Source organism: Sturnus vulgaris, chromosome 8, assembly GCF_052056855.1.
Source record: "Sturnus vulgaris isolate bStuVul1 chromosome 8, bStuVul1.hap1, whole genome shotgun sequence".
Lineage (NCBI taxonomy): Eukaryota > Metazoa > Chordata > Aves > Passeriformes > Sturnidae > Sturnus > Sturnus vulgaris.
The window spans coordinates 11,108,829-11,124,216 of record NC_142250.1 but is presented as its reverse complement, the minus strand read 5'-3'; the positions used below and the strand labels follow the sequence as shown (position 1 = coordinate 11,124,216).

Sequence of the window (15,388 nt, the reverse complement as noted above, 5' to 3'; positions counted from 1 at the left end):
TTTAAAAATAGGAGTTGTAATCAATGCCATTGCTTAAGAATCAATGTTGCCTGGTCTAGTCATGTGTGATAATACAGCACTGCAGCAAAGCTAGTTCCAGTGCAGACTTGCATTCGGCTGGATAGCATGTAGCTGTAGTAAAATCTATTTCTGTATATTGTGGCACAGTTTGGACTGGGAGTAAGGTAAAAGTGTACTTAGTGAGATTATGAAGACGTTGGAGAATGTGGGAACTGTTGGTCAGTGAAGTTTCATTAGGGTGTAGTGACAGGGACTGCAACTCACGGAGTGCTGGATGCTTAAAGTGGCGCCTGTTTTTTATCCTCCCTGCCCTTTTCATAAACCCTTTACTGCAATATCTCCAAGTTTTCAGAAGACTGGAAAAAATGTTTGGACTTTTTATACTCTTTCTCAGAACTATTCAGTCAAGTATATGGAGTAATAGCTTTAAGTTCAATTTGAATAAGAATCAGTAAAGAGAGGTCGTTGTTTCCAGTGTTGTCAGATGTTGCGTACAAGGAACCGAAGTGTTTTGGAGCTCTTAAACTAATTTATACTTTTTCTGTAGCTTAAACTTCTACACTGTGGCAGTAACATCCCAATGGCACTGTGTGGAATTCTGAGAAGTCAGGTGGTCCTGGGGTTCCTATTTCCACTGGCCACACTATAAACTGTTGCAAACGGATCTATTACTTACATCATTTACATTTTCAGCCTAGGCTGTGTGAATGGCAAGGGAGAGGTGTTGAAGGGATGAGGCACCACTAAGATGTGGCTTACGTGACTCAAACCATTGGAAGGGTTGTGAATGCCTGAGTGTGTTTATAGAAATAGTTTCTTTTCAAGGAGCAGCATAAAATGTCAACAGAAAATAAACCTGACATAAACAAACTTCTTGACATGGGGAAACCTGGGTTAGAAAGCTGTTCTTGCACACAAACACCTACAGCCAAAAGTAGAAAGGAAGCAGTGTGCTTTTCTTTTTTTTCTTCTCTCTCTTTCTCACCAGGCCATATGGAAATATTTCACAGTGGTTTTTACTTTTTTTTCCTTTCTCAGAAGAGGTGTATATTCTTCTCCTGCTCCTTTTCCAACACCTAGTCATCAGGACACCCCTTTCTCCTGTGGGAGACCTAGTTCAGGTGCTTACTCTAGCAGAATAGAAAGAGATTACTTGCATGTAATTTAGAGGGGAGTGTAACCAGTTTGTAGCTCTGAGTGGGTTTGTCTCTAAAGCTTTTCTTATCCATCTCAATATAAGGTATTGTCCCCTATTTCACATAACCTTCCCCACCATGCTTAAAAAATTGAAAGGAAAATAAATCATTAGACATCTGAAGTCCTGTCACTCAGGTCAGCAGTGGAGCTCGGACACTGAAAACTTGCATCCAGACTCAGTTAAGTGGAATGGGTTGGTCTCAAGTACCTTGAAGAGCATTTTCTGTTTGAAATTATTTAAAATAAGACAATTACCCCCTTAATCTCTGTAGGATCTACAAACTTGAAATTACTTAAAATTGCTTGTTTGACCTGCCAAAAATAAACCTACCGTGTTTCCCCTATATTTCCTAGAGAAGTAGGACAGCTGACTGAGTGCAGGAACTGAGGAAAGGAACTTAATGTTCTTGTTCCCCCTTAAAATAAGAACTGAATACAATGTTCATGCAACAGTCCACTCAATTAGTCATGAAATGAATCGGTGACTGTGGTGGGAATGGAGCCCAGCCATCATGGCCACTCTGCTCCAATGGCTGGACTGCACTGCCTTTAAAAAAGTATCCCCTTCTTTGAGTACGAAATTTAAGATATGCCATTAAAATTTACCCTCCTGTTTGGCTTGATTTCTTTCTTTCCTCTGAGGCACAAAAAGTACAACAAGCAAAGGCTTTGGTAGAATAATTTTTTAAAGTCAGGTATACAATGAGAAGCTGGTGTTTCTGCTAAAAAAAAAAAATCTTCATTTCAACCCTTCCTGGAAACATGAGTATGAATTATGAAGTCCATTACAGGGAATCTTTTCCCAAAGAGCACACAGATCCCTGGGAGAATATATTTTGTGTATGACTGCCATTAATGCTAATGGGGTCACTGAGAAGGCCAATTCTGTACCTTATTTTATACTAATGGTTGCAGAAACACAGTGGGAAACAAACAAACAAACCCCACCTCAAACGAAAAAACCCAAGCCACCAACTCCATGACACAGCATTGCAAGACAAAAGAGAGGCCATACCTACTGGTAGAAATGGCCCATTGTGAGACAGTCACTAAACACAATATGGTTTATAATGGACTGCTGAGAAAGATCAGGGATTTTTTTTAAGAAAAATTACTTTTCTCTTTGAGTACATTCCATTGTGAGGCTTTCAGAGGACTCTGCACATACTGACGGCAAAGGATTGAATTAGTGCAGTTGAAAAGGTCCCTGTTCTTTGCCTGAGATGCAGAAAGGGCAGCATTCAAGTTTCTGGCTTATAGCAAAATATTTCTGCTTACATCACTTCTCGGTGGAGTTTGCAGTGAAGCAGGAACAAACACAAGATCAGTTACTAGGTCTTGGCTGGAGGGCAGAACTTTTAAAATGTACATTTTCAGACTTTTCTGGTTCTCTGCTTCAGCATGCAGCAGCATCTACTTTACTGGTTTTGTTACTGTCTAGATGAGTAAAGTGAGAAGTAGCAGGAATGTGACTTCTCCACAGTCTTCACCCAGCTGAGGTGAACTGCAGGTTAAATTCTAGTAGCTTTCTTTTTCCTTTGTCTGGCATAACCACCTGCAGCTTCAATAGACTCTAACAAAGCAAGGATGTGTTTTAATGGTCAGGTGTTGGAAAGTTTTATAGTAGTGGAAATACTGGGATATGTATTCAAAGTGAAGTATCTGTAAAACATAGGTGTCGTTCTTGGCCTATGACTACCTGTGGGATTGGTCAGTATGTATTTATGGAACAAGAAGTGACATCTGGGGCTTTTCCTGTTGTGATTTTCCGTTTGGGATGTGTCTGTCTCTGGGTTGCTGTGATGGCAGAGGACAGCTGTCCTGGCAGTGTCTCATTATTTGTAATAGGCAGCTCATTGAACAGCTCATGAGACTGGACTATGTGGATGGATCAGTGAGGCATGCGAGATGTTTTTGAATGGAGTTCCCCTGGAGATGGCTTTATATTGGAGAATTTTTTAAATTGTTTTTTTCCCTCAGATGGATGCCAGTGAAATTAGTTCAGAGATTATCTTGATATGGCTACTGTTAAATTAGGAACAATTGAAAAGCAGTTTTACTTGCAGAGCCCGCATTCTTATGCAGCTGTACTGTTACAAAGATGGCAACCATACCTCCTTTGCTTCCTTTTTTTTTTTTTCTCCTCAGGAAAAGCAAACTTCCAGAGTTTAGCCTTTTCCAGTTAGTGTGCAGTGAATATGACAACAAGGGGCTTGCTTAGAAATGAAGGAGAAAGCTGTTTTCTTGTAACTGTGAGTTATACTCCCATCCCTTAACAGTAATAACAAAGTATTCTTTGGTCACCTGTGTGTTAGAGTTCTCAATAAAACACGTATTGGTGATATTAAAATGTTGTGAATAAAGAGATTCCTCTTCTTCTGAATCAAAGTGTTGATTAAATGCAAATGCCAAGATAGAGATTACATTTACCAACACTGATACAGTTTGCCTTGCACTACATTAAGAGTGCATTTATGCAACTATAAAAATGTGTGAGGCTGGAAAGGCCTATTGAGACCCCTGTCTATTGTAAAGAAAATGCCCATTAAAGAAAAATAGGGTATGAAAAGTCACAGTTGAAAGAGAGTAGGGAAGTATATATGAATCTTATCAAGATGCAACAGATATTGAAGTGATGAAATTAACCAAACATAAGTACGAATTAAATCGCATCCAAGCTGTGGATTAAATCATGTAAAAAATCTGCTGAATTAAATCAGTTAAAAAATAAGGAAATAACAGTGCTTTGCCTTCTTTATGGCATCTTAAAAGGCATGTCAATCCAAATAAAGTGTTGACTGTAGCAAAGTTTCAGCTTGTTAGTAGGCACACAACAAATTAATCAAGAATGTCAACTGTCCTGCAAAGAACTCTATAATTCAGCAGCCTCCTCTTGCAGACTCTAGTCCATTTATTCTGCAAGATTATCATACTATCCTATCAACCATGAAAAGAGAAAAGTTGGTTTCAATAAGCTAAAAGAAGCTTCAGTAAAACAACTGAAACCCCCGGCTGTCACCACAGGAGAATGAGAAAATGAATTTTTACATGTAAGCATCCACAAACTTAATTCCAAAGTTAGGCTTGAGGTTTTGCATTACTGTTTCTGAAGAGAAGCACAACTGTTGAATTTCATGGCATTTTAGAATAAGAAATTTTACTTTTTTGTGAGTGTGTTAACAGTAGAGATCTTGACTATTGGGGAAGGAAGGGAGATTGTTACCGTGTGCATTAGGATATTTTGGGGATTTTTTTTCATTCTTCCAACTCTATTGACTGAGCAGCTAACAACTGGAGTTATTAGCTGCATCTTTACACCTGTTTAACTGATACAGAGGAGGAGTTCCATTTGCTTTCAGAAGGCATAAATCATTGCTACATGTACGCAAATAATATATACGTGACTTTATGTGGGGAAGCCTCAGTTTAGTAAATGGATGAAACTTGGGAGAAGACTCAAGAAATGCTGAATCTTAAAGCCCTCCCTTTTTTCTGGACATAGGCTATGATAAAAGTCTCAATGTTATGGTCTTACAGAGCTCCTGCTTATGAAAAAGTTTTGCAAATGTGAGGCTCTTTCCAGATCCAGGCATATGCTGCAGTCATGGTTCTGATGATGTCTTTCAAAATGTACTTCATTCTTGTTATGGCAGCACAGAGGGACAGAGCCCTGGGCACACGGCTCTGGGTGTGGCACTGCACAAGCCTTTCAGTTCCTTTCTAGGATGTTCTATGTTTCTCATTGCAATGCAGCTTTTGGAGTGTTACTCCAGCCGTTCTCTTGTCATAGCAAAACTCATTTGGGACAGGTTTGATACTATGTTCATTCGGACAACAGAAATGAGCACAGCAATAACTTGTGATAGGTCAGCTCAAAATCACCACAGTGGCTTGCAAAGGTGGTAAGAGCTGTCTGAGACATGCACAGAATTGCATCTGTTGCCACAGAATAGAACTAGGTGGCTGTTGCTGGAGTGGAGTTTATACTGAGCATATTTCTGTTGAGATGTCATTCTTCCATGGGCACTGTAAATCCAGTGGTACCTTGTGGAATAATGTGTCATGAGTTGTCCCCTACACGATAATGATGGAATATCACAGCAGCTTGGAACATTCTTAATATGCAAAATGTTGGCAAAGGGATTGGCCTTTTAATGCTGAGTGCTGCACCTAAACAATGTACACCCACTGCAGAGTGTCAGTGCTCCCCTGATAGCAAAGGATGAATGACAGGGTAGAAAGGAGTGCTCTCATTTGCACTGGGCTTAGAAATGTAGCATTGATAGCTTGTTGGAAGGAGGGGAAGTCATAGGGGATTTATGAAAAACATAGTCTAAGCCAATGTTGTTTGGATTCTTTTTGTTTAGGAGGAAAAAAAAGTGGAAGGAGAGGAGAAAGGAAAAAAAGCAAATAATGTGAAAGAAAAGGTAATGCAACCTGAATTAAAACCAGACACAACGAAGTTTTGATGTGGCAACTTCTCATCTTGCAGAGATACTACTGAAGCTGCAATCCTCTTTGCTGTGATGGAGCCATTTAGGTCTCATTGTACTTTGCATATTACATGTCAGATTTTATAGCACTTGAGATTTCTTCTGTGAATTTTTCTGGTCTGTTTTTGTCTTCTGATTGTAGCCTTCTGTCTGTTTTTGGGGCCTATTTCAGTTGGTCTGTTTTACTATATTCTGGTCTCTTGTCTTTTCCCCTCTCCCTCCCTTGGCTGGGACTGGATCCCTTTCTGCATTCAGAGCATTTGCTCTTGGATTTCACAGGAAATTTTGTAACTTGTCCAATTCACCGGGTTTAGAGTTTTAATATTTTATATTACTATTTTTCTATTACTAAAATAACATCCAGAGGCACCCCAGCTGAGGTCAGGACCTCGCTGTACAAACTAAAGTAGGAGGCAAGCCTGCTCCCAAGTGCTTGGAGTGCAACTGACTAGTGTTTGGGTGCCTGCATAAATTGTGAGATTAATAGCTGCATATTTCTACAGGTTTTAGGCTAGGACGCCAAAGCACTTCTCAAACACAAATAAATTTAGCCTCCTTTCCTCTATGAAAGTCAGAGATTTGGTTCTGCAGTAACACTTTCCCCCTCTCTAATTCCCACACATGTACTTGTTACTGACATATATACGACTCTGGTCAATATAGGTGCTTAACTTTTTAAAGAGCCTGTGTAAGTCACTAAGTGCATATTGATTTGAAGCAAATGTAAATTAGAATTAATTTTGACTTGCTAACGTAGTCAAATAAGGAACATTTCTATTGATCTCTGTCCCAGAAGCCAATTATCTGGATTAAGTGTTTTTATTACGTGAACTGCAGAGTATAGTATATATCATTCTGCATTGATCAGCGCGAAATTGCATATTTAAGACAAGGACTGTAAGTAAGAGTAGTTAACAGGTGATTTATTTTTAAAAAGCATATCTTGTTTTATTTACCCCCTGCTCTTCCATGCTCAAATGCTGTGCTTATAACTACCACTGAATAAGAGGTTGTTGATGCATGTGGATCAACAGGGATTCTTGTTCGTATCATTTCCATTTTAGCTTCCTTCCCTTTCACTCTGCTTCATCACTCTTCCTTCTGCCTCCTCAGCCCCCTTATCTATATTTCCTACTCCTTAGCGTTGAGCAGTTCTTGCCATACTGTGCTCTGCATGAAAAAAAAATGCTTTCTACATTGAATAAATACATTGCAGCGATCGCTCCTGCAAGGGAGCAGTGCTCAGCATCGGGAGCGTTTACTAGCGCACGTACAGGTGATGGTTATAAAAAGTGTGCTGAATACGCACGACAGGGATGCTGTAGCCAGTGCTAGGGGTACGGGCGGCGCCGGCCCCTTTGCGGCCACTCTGCCGGGGCTCAGCAGGCGGCGGGGCCCGCAGCTTCCCCGCCGAGCCCCCGGGCTCGCCGGTGCCATCTCGGGAGCAGGATGCGGCCACGGCGCGCTGTTACCAGCCTGCGCTTGCGAGACGGCGACCTCCAGGAATCGCTCTTCCTCCCGTTATCCAAAGACTGACATTATCTGTATGTATCACTACAGCGGTCCGTTCCTCATCCCCGCAGCAACTTAATAATCTTGGTAACATCCTGCTCTCAACTCATTTTCTTGGCAGTAGTTTTAATTGCGTTTCGGGCTCCTGAATGAATTTGTTTTCTCTGGATCCTCGGTATATTGAGACGCTTGTCACGTTTGGGTGCCTGCAATCACTGATGCGTTTGTTTTAGGGGATGAATTAGTCTTCTGAGCCTGAGCATGTCCAATTTATGAATTAGATTTCATTGAAAGCTAAAACAAAACAAAACAAGAAAAGGTTCTGCTGTACCACTTTTCTTCCTCACCACCTCGTCCCCAGCGGGGGGATAAAAGCCTCGCATTTCCATTTCGCTCCTCAAACACGAACCATGTCCCGGGCTCGAGCGTGCGGAAGGAGGAAGGGGCATTCCCTCCGCCTCCCGCTTCGGCGCGGTGCCCCCGCGCAGCCCCCCGTCGCTGAAGTTGGAGGAGCGGCAGCGGGAGCAGCCCCACGCCCTTACCTGCGGGGGCGTCCCGCGGTGCCGGGCCGGGCGGGCCTCGCGGAGCAACCCGAGCCCGGCAGCCGGGAGCTGCCCACCCGCCTCGCATTCCTGCGCTTGGAGCGTCCGTCCCCTACCCTTTTCCTCGGGGAGACATACATTATATATAAAGATATGCATATGTGTATATATATCTATGCATATAATTCTGGCTGTATCTAAGTCTGTTCCGTGGCGGCCAGCTGCCCTGCTGCGGGCCCGGCCGGGCGCTCCCCGCAGCGCTGCGCGCTCGCCCCGGCTCGGCCCGTGCGCCCCGCTGCCCGCCCGCCGCGCCGTGCCCCGGCGGCACCGAGCGCCGAGGCTCCGCAGTCACGTGGCGCGGGGGGCGGGCGGCGGCGGCGGGGGGGCCGCTCCGCAGTTCGCGGTCTGCCGGCGCCCCGGCACACACCGAGCGCTGGAGGCTCCGCCGCGCCGCCTGCCAAGCCGGGATTTACCTCCGTGATTTTCTAGCCCCGGGGTTTTTTTTGGTGTTTTTTTTTTTTTTTTTTTTTTTTTTCCTCCCCACCGCCCGTTTTCCTTAGTCTTGGAAAATTCTTGGGGCCCTGGGGGATTTTGGGATTTTTTTTTCTGAAAGGGGGGTGTCTGGGTATCTCCCTCCCGCGCCCGCTGCCTTGCTCCACCTGCCCTTGCGCCTTTTTTTTCTTTCCCCATCTCTCCACCAAACCCGGGCTGATGTGCTGTAAGAGAGGCTGGAAATGGAAGTGTTGATGCTCTGGCTTTTTCCCTGGATATTTCAGTGCGTTTCGGTGCGGGCGGACTCCATCATCCACATTGGTAAGAGAGGGAGCGGGAGGGGGTTGGAGAGGGACGCGGTAGATAAATTAATATATAAAGGAAGCGTCTCGTTTAGCCTCGATAATGTCACGGGCAGCGGTGGAACCCAACTCCGCGGAGAGACAGGAGGACGGATGGGAGGAAGGCAGCTGTATTCCTCCCCCGACTTTAAAGTTAGGGGCGAAATGCCGCTTGTGCGCCGGGCCGGGAGCGGGCAGGGGACCCGCTGGGGCCGCCGCTGCGGTCTCCCATGTGGCTGGGGAGTCTGTGCTTGGACCTGTTTGCGTGGAAAGGCTTTCTTCCCCCCCCACCCCCCGCCTCCTCGCCACTGAAAACAAACAACCGCCCCCATCACCCGAGCAGGAGAGAGGCATAATCTGAACGTGCTCGCAGGGAAAACTTTCGGGGAGATAATCCCCTGGTTTCTATCCCCTTGGTGTCAACCAAGCCGGAATGCGGGGGGCGGAGGGGGGAACTTGGCTGGTAAAGGGTTAGAAAGGCGAGCTTTGCAGCGGCTGTGTGTGTGTGTGTCGATGCGCGCAACTGTTGTGGTTTGAATAAGATCTCATTAAAACCCCTGGGCAGCAAGAAGGCTGGATCAGTGGAAGAAAGAGAGGGATGAATAAGAGGCAAAGGAAAGGCTGATGTGAACTTTTATGGCTTCTGGGAGCAAGGCATGGTGATGTCCGCGGGAAGCCTGGCAAGCAAAAGCGAGGCTCTGCAGTCACCTTTTGGCTGGTGTTGAAAGGTACCAGCAGGAAAGAAAATGAGGATGTTTAGGGGCGGAGAGGGGGGAGAGAATCACTTGTGGAGGATGACAGAGGAGGAAACGGGACTATGTCCGGGAAATGAAAAGCCGTAATTTCCACCAGCCTTTCTGGGAGGATGGGATATCAGAAAAAGGAGGGGGCTGGGGTAGGAGCCATCCTGGCGAGGGAAGGATCCACGGAGACGGGAAGAAAGTCCCGTGTCGACCCGAGGCAGGGAAGGGGAGAAGGGGACTAGCCCTGTAACAAGTTTCCCGTCACGGACGGCTCCGGGGCCGGTGGGGAAGGCGGATCCGTTCGTCGCCGCTCGCCTCCGGAGCCTGGGGGCGCAGCCAAAGCAGACAGCATTGCAGAGCCATTAAGGAGATGGGGTCAGCCCTGACCGCAGCGGGGGACTCCGGCCCAGGGGCAGTCCCCCGTGGCACCGGGGTCAGCCCCGCGGGGAGAGAGGGAGGCGGCGAAGCCGCTTTGGGATGGGCCAGGATAGAAGAGTGGGTGAAGGAGCCGCCGCGGGTCTCATTCTCGGCCCCGCTTCTCTTGCGCGTGGACCGTGTCACCTCGGCTTCTCCCCCCACGAACTTCAGCCCCAGTGCTGTTTGCTAACTAAGTGCTGGCAGAAAGAGCGGTCTGCTGGGCAGGAGCGAGGAGCTGTTGTGTGCAGAGCTGTGATACACACGGGCAGTGCACACAGGCTCAAGCCACAGGCACGCACGGTGTGAATCAGCAGGACTTTTACAGGCTGGGGAATAATGTTTTTTTTCTGCTTGTTTTGTTGCCAGCTCTAAAAGATCTCCCAGCGCCGCGTAGAGCAGGGCAGTAAGCCTAGCGTGGGCACACACACGCTCCGTGGAGAGGGATTTTATGTAACACACATCGCCAGATGTTTTCACGTTAACTGCATAAGCAGGACAGTGAAATTAAAGCTTCCAGGTTACTGGACACAAATCCTGGCTTCACGTTCGTGTGTGCTTGTAAGCCTCAGTAAAACCGCGGCCCGAAAGGCAGCATCCCAGGGAGAGGCGAGCAGCGAGTAAAAAGTTGGTGGAGTTTCCAAGACTGCTCCCTTTCCCGTCACTGGCGAAGCAAATCCGTCACCCCGCCGTGGCTCTGGTTCAGAGCACCGTAAATGCCGGTGGAACAGAAGCGGCCGGGAGGAATGCTGCGCTTCCCCGTGCCTGGGACGAGGCCGCCCACATGTGTGTCCCGGCCCCATAGGCGCCCGGTCTCCCGGAGCTGCCCCACTCGGTACCGGGCGAGCCGGCTTGAGCCCGGTACGGCCCAGAGCGGAGTGCGGGTCCTGGCGCGGCGGGCGGGCGGGCCGAGCCCTCCTCACCCTCTGCCGCCTTCCTCCCCTCAGGTGCCATTTTCGAAGGCAATGCTGCCAAGGACGACGAGGTGTTCAAGCAGGCGGTGTCGGATCTGAACCTCAATGACGACATTCTCCAGAGCGAGAAAATCACTTACTCCATCAAGCTCATAGAGGCCAACAACCCTTTCCATGCGGTGCAGGAAGGTGAGCGCCTCGGGCGGCACCCGCGGCGCCGGGGGGTGGGTACGTGGACGGGACGGGGCTGAGGGAGAATCGATCGTCCCGTCCCATCGGCGGGGAGGGGGCGCCGGTGACAGCCCGGACCTGTCCTGGCGCTCAGCTGGAAACTTAGCTTCGGTCGGGGGTTGGCGCTGTCATACAAGGAAAGGGGAGGGACGGCGCGGTGCGGCGGCGGCGGCGCCGTGCCCGGCCCAGCCCAGCCCAGTCCAGCCCAGCTGTGCCCAGCCCAGCCCAGCTGTGCCCAACCCAGCCCAGCTGTGCCCGGCCGTGCGCGCTAGGGCAGCTCAGGCCGGGGCGGCAGCCGCGCCGCGCAGGGACGGCCGGACAGGGCAGGACAGGGCAGCGCGGGGCATGGGGGGCTCCACAGCGCTCCTGGCTCCGCCGGTGCGGAGGGCAGGCCGGGCCACGGTCGCACCGCTGCCCCTGTGGCAGCCGCAGGGCCACGCGTGGACGGGGCGGGACAGGACACGCGAAGGGTCCCGCCCGCAGGGAGGGAGGGAGGGAGGCGGTGATGCGGCTCCGAGGGGCCGGGCAGGGGCTCGGCTCTGGCGGGAGCGGCCGCGAAGGTGCGGGCACAAGCCGGCACCTCTCCCCGAGCATCCAGGGAGGCAGGGCCGGGGCGGCAGCGAGAGCGTGGAGCTCCCTCGGGGGCCGGGCAGGGGCTGAGGGAGCCGACTGAAAGCTTTCCCAGAGTTCGCAAGATCTGAAAAGTAGCTACGTTGGTAAATCATTCCAATTAGATTCCTTTTTTTGCAAAAGGGAAACGTTTAAATTAATCAGCTTGCCTTTACAAATAAGACTTTAAAAAGATATTATTTGTGATTTAATGAAGCGAAGGTTAATTATGGCCTAGGTTATTTAAGAAGCTGTGTTTTTCAGTAGTAATTATTCTAGAAACAGAGAGCTATTTATATATCCAGACTAGAATATTTAAAAAAAATGATTCATCACCAGTCTTACCCTTAGTTTTACAGAGCACAGCAAATCTTTCTCGATATGAAAATTTGCATTAATCCATATGTATTTATGTCTAAGTTGTGTACATGCAAATTATGGCTACAAAATTATACCAAATGTTAATTTTCATGAACTCTGAACAATTTCTTCTGCTCTCTTTTCCTCAGAGTATGTGCTAGTTAATATTATCAGGAGAAACAGCAATATGTGTCTTTTCAAGGGCCTCATCCCATTGACAGTAGGATTCCTTCAGCAACTCTGAAAACTTAGCAAGGTGATATGAAAAAAAATCTGTATGAAAATGGGAAGAAGGGGATTTGAAAACAAAATTCCACCCACATATTCATACACCAGAGGAAAACAAAAATCTCTAAATAATGGTGGGTTGATTTATTGGCAAAGAATGACTGAACAATTGGATCTTCTTCCATTTACAAAAACTCGGTGTCCTATATTGGAGCTTATTCATATTCATGGAAGTGACAGTAGTTGGCTGGCTGAACAATGGCTTTCAACAATGTCTCTTCTCAGAAGTAAAACTGTATGAAACCATTTTGAATGCCCAGTGATCTGAGCTGGCAGTCTGGTGGATGGGGTCCCTTCTCAGTTTTGTTAAAAGCGGGAAAGCATGATCTAGTGGAGGATTCTTCTTGGTCTAGTAATACTTTTTTTTTTAAATTTACTTATTTGCTAACCTCGAAGATTGGGGTTGCATTTATAAAGACTTCTGTGAAAATAAATTCTCTTTGTTGAAATTCTGTGCTGCATCCAAGGAGAAGAGCCTGGTCAGATTTTCAACCACTATGGTACAGGAGCTTTGTGCTATCTGAATATATGTAAATAAAGATGTTTTCTACTGTCCCTGCCAAGATGGTCTTTCACTGCACATTGAAGTTCAAATTGCTCTTTGATGAACTGATTCCGAGCTGGAGAATTAAGGAAGTGGTTGATGATTCTTCACAATTCCAAAAAGTACTTGTTCTCTATCGCTGCTTCATTAAGGCACATCAAGGTGTCTTCTTTTGAGATAACTGCAGAATGATCCTTTCTGCAAGTAAAAGCTTGCCACAATAGGAGGCCTAAGAAAAGAGTACCTGACTTTGCTCAAGTTCCTGGCTTGCTTTGTTGGTTCAGGTCAGGTTTCTTTAAATTTAGGATTTAATTTCCTACCTTTGAAACTGTCATTCATGCAGCAGAATAATCCATGGGATGTACAAGTTGCTGGTCTGTTCTTACTGAGCAGTGTCTCATTGCCCCGTGTTACTTGGTTTTGTCATTGTATCTCACTGTATGGATTTTGGTAAAATACTGCATGTAGTAGTCAGAACAACCCAGAGCAAATCTGCTGCCCAGACTGCTCAGAGAATCTTGCTGCCGCTACAGAAAATGCCCTGACATCCACATTATTCTTCTGCAGCATCTTTCCAAGCAGTGCCATGGAAATCAATGTTGCAACCCTTAGCTTCAGAGGGATGGAACTTCTTTTACAAGTAAAAACCAATATGGAATAAAAATAGAACATTGTGATATCACCACTAGAATAGTTCACGCAAACAAATCACAAGTAGTGTTTTTATTTGAAGTGTCTTCTGCACAGTCTTATAAGGTGACATTGTAAATTATCCATAAGTCCTTTTAAAAGAGAACTTCAGAGGGACCTTAGTTTCAATGATATTGTGCAGGTAGAATTACAGAAAAACGTCATTCCACATAACAATGTTTATTATACAACAATGAAACTTTAATTACTGATAGAGATAGTTCTAGCATCTGTTTGTCCTGGCATTTACTGTGCAGTTAGAGAACATCTGCATGGGTAGGAAGCACAGAAGAGTAGTACCAGCAGGGTTTTCTTGGAGGAGCAAAGCATTCACAGAACTAAAGGCCAAACATGCTTTTCATACACAGTGCTGGGATGTGCTGAGAAGTATTGCTAGATTTTGGGGAAAATTAAAAAAAAGTCTAGGGACTTTTCGATAGTGAGATAAGGGAACTATAGTGATAGTCTCTGGTGACTGAAATGGGTATATAAAATTCAGAGATACTTTTTCTTCAAAGACTTGGTGGACGCTCATGTTATTGTTTCCTTCTTTGTCTTTCATCTCAATGTATATTGCATCAACAAGATCCTGTTGTGCTGATAAGTAACGAGATTGTTTTGGTCCCATCAAACTCATTCTATATCAAAGTGTGGCAAATGGGTGCAAGGGAACTCCAGTGGCAGGGGATGAAATAGTAAAGAATGAACAGACCCTGGTGCATAAAATAGGCCTGTTTTGTCTGCCCCTGCAAGCATTTTGTAGAATATTGCTTTTGTGTATGTGGCAATTACTTGAGGGAAAAATTGTTTTCTCACTGATGGTTATGGGAGGAAATATACATGGGGAATCATTGTTCTTTTCATATGATTTAGAGAAATAAGCTCAAACCACAAATGTGAAGTTAAACTAGGTTCTCGCTTCCAAAAGAGCTATGTGCTCAGTTTTGGTTAAGTGATTGCAGTGTGAGCTTGTTTGTGTGAGGTGTGTATTTAAACTAGTACTGTAGTAAGCTTTTTGTGATTCAAGGATTCAAATAAGCTCAAAGCTAGGAGAAACTTTTAAGCTTTCAGTTCAAACTGAGATTTCTGAGCCTGTCATTGATGTTCAGAAGGCACTGCATGCATGATATATGGGTGGCAAACAGGTTTATGGATGGGCTTGAAAGTATGATGGCATGTTTAAACTAAAAAAAACCCAAACAAAACTGACCTGTAAGTTTTTAAAATGTTGCTTTCAAAGGGGGCACAGTTAGCTGTAGGTCAAAACTGGGGACACGAGAAAGCCAATACTTACTGTTTGTAGCACCCTTAGGAGAAGGGATCCAAAGGAGCCTGCTACTCAAACTGCAAAACTTGAAACCCCTTTTTCTCAGTGGATGATGCTTACACGTCTGTGGAGCTTTCCTGGAGCTGAAACTTGCTGTTCTCTCTGCATAGCAATTTCAAATGAATTGTTTCTAATTTGAGAGACCTTGTATGTGTGCTTGTTGATGTTAAAATGCTGTCAGTTCTGGAAACCAGAACAAATTTGGAAAATCGGAATGTGATTTGAGAGCAAGAATGGTGTTCCATAAATGGGTTTGTTGTTAGTCCCATACACACTGGTGTGGTATCAGAGTGGCTCAGAGCTGCTGAGTCTTTGGGTATCTGTTCTGTGTACCATTGAGTGAATGTGATCTGTTATCATAGTCTGTAGCACTTGGTAATGATATGTACTTGACATAAAATAGAATAGACAGAATAGACTATTTCAGTTGGAAGTGACCTACAACAATATCTAGTCCAGCTGCCTGAATATTTCAGGGCTGACCAGAAGTTCAAGCATGTTGTTAAGATCAGTGTCCAAATGCCTCAACCACGGACAGGCTTATGGCATCAAGCACCTCTCTAGAAGGGCTGTTCCGGTGTCTGACTGCCCTTGCAGTAAGGAAATGCTTCCTCATGTCCAGTCTAAACCTCCTGTGGCACAGCTTTGAACCATTCCCACACATCATGTC

General features: G+C 46.0%; 1 protein-coding gene and 1 long non-coding RNA gene across 5 annotated transcripts in view; one reads left to right on the top strand and one right to left on the bottom strand.

Annotated features, from left to right (window-relative positions):
* Positions 1-6,613: 6,613 nt before the first annotated feature.
* Positions 6,614-7,821, bottom strand: LOC148222989 (uncharacterized). Its single transcript, XR_015805022.1, has 2 exons — positions 7,766-7,821; positions 6,614-7,517 (listed from the first exon to the last, which is right to left on the bottom strand). It is a non-coding gene; the product is annotated as an uncharacterized LOC148222989 (long non-coding RNA).
* A 352-nt stretch (positions 7,822-8,173) lies between these two features.
* The window catches only part of GRID1 (glutamate ionotropic receptor delta type subunit 1), a 489,331-nt gene continuing 482,116 nt past the window's right edge, over positions 8,174-15,388 (top strand). For 3 of the 4 annotated variants that reach the window (XM_014877980.2, XM_014877982.2, XM_088168823.1), the window contains exons 1-2: positions 8,174-8,578; positions 10,703-10,858. In XM_014877980.2, coding sequence (XP_014733466.1) covers positions 8,500-8,578; positions 10,703-10,858 — 235 coding nt within the window. In that variant the 5' untranslated portion in view covers positions 8,174-8,499. The remainder of the gene's footprint in view (positions 8,579-10,702; positions 10,859-15,388) is intronic. The other variant, XM_088168822.1, reaches the window with a different exon arrangement.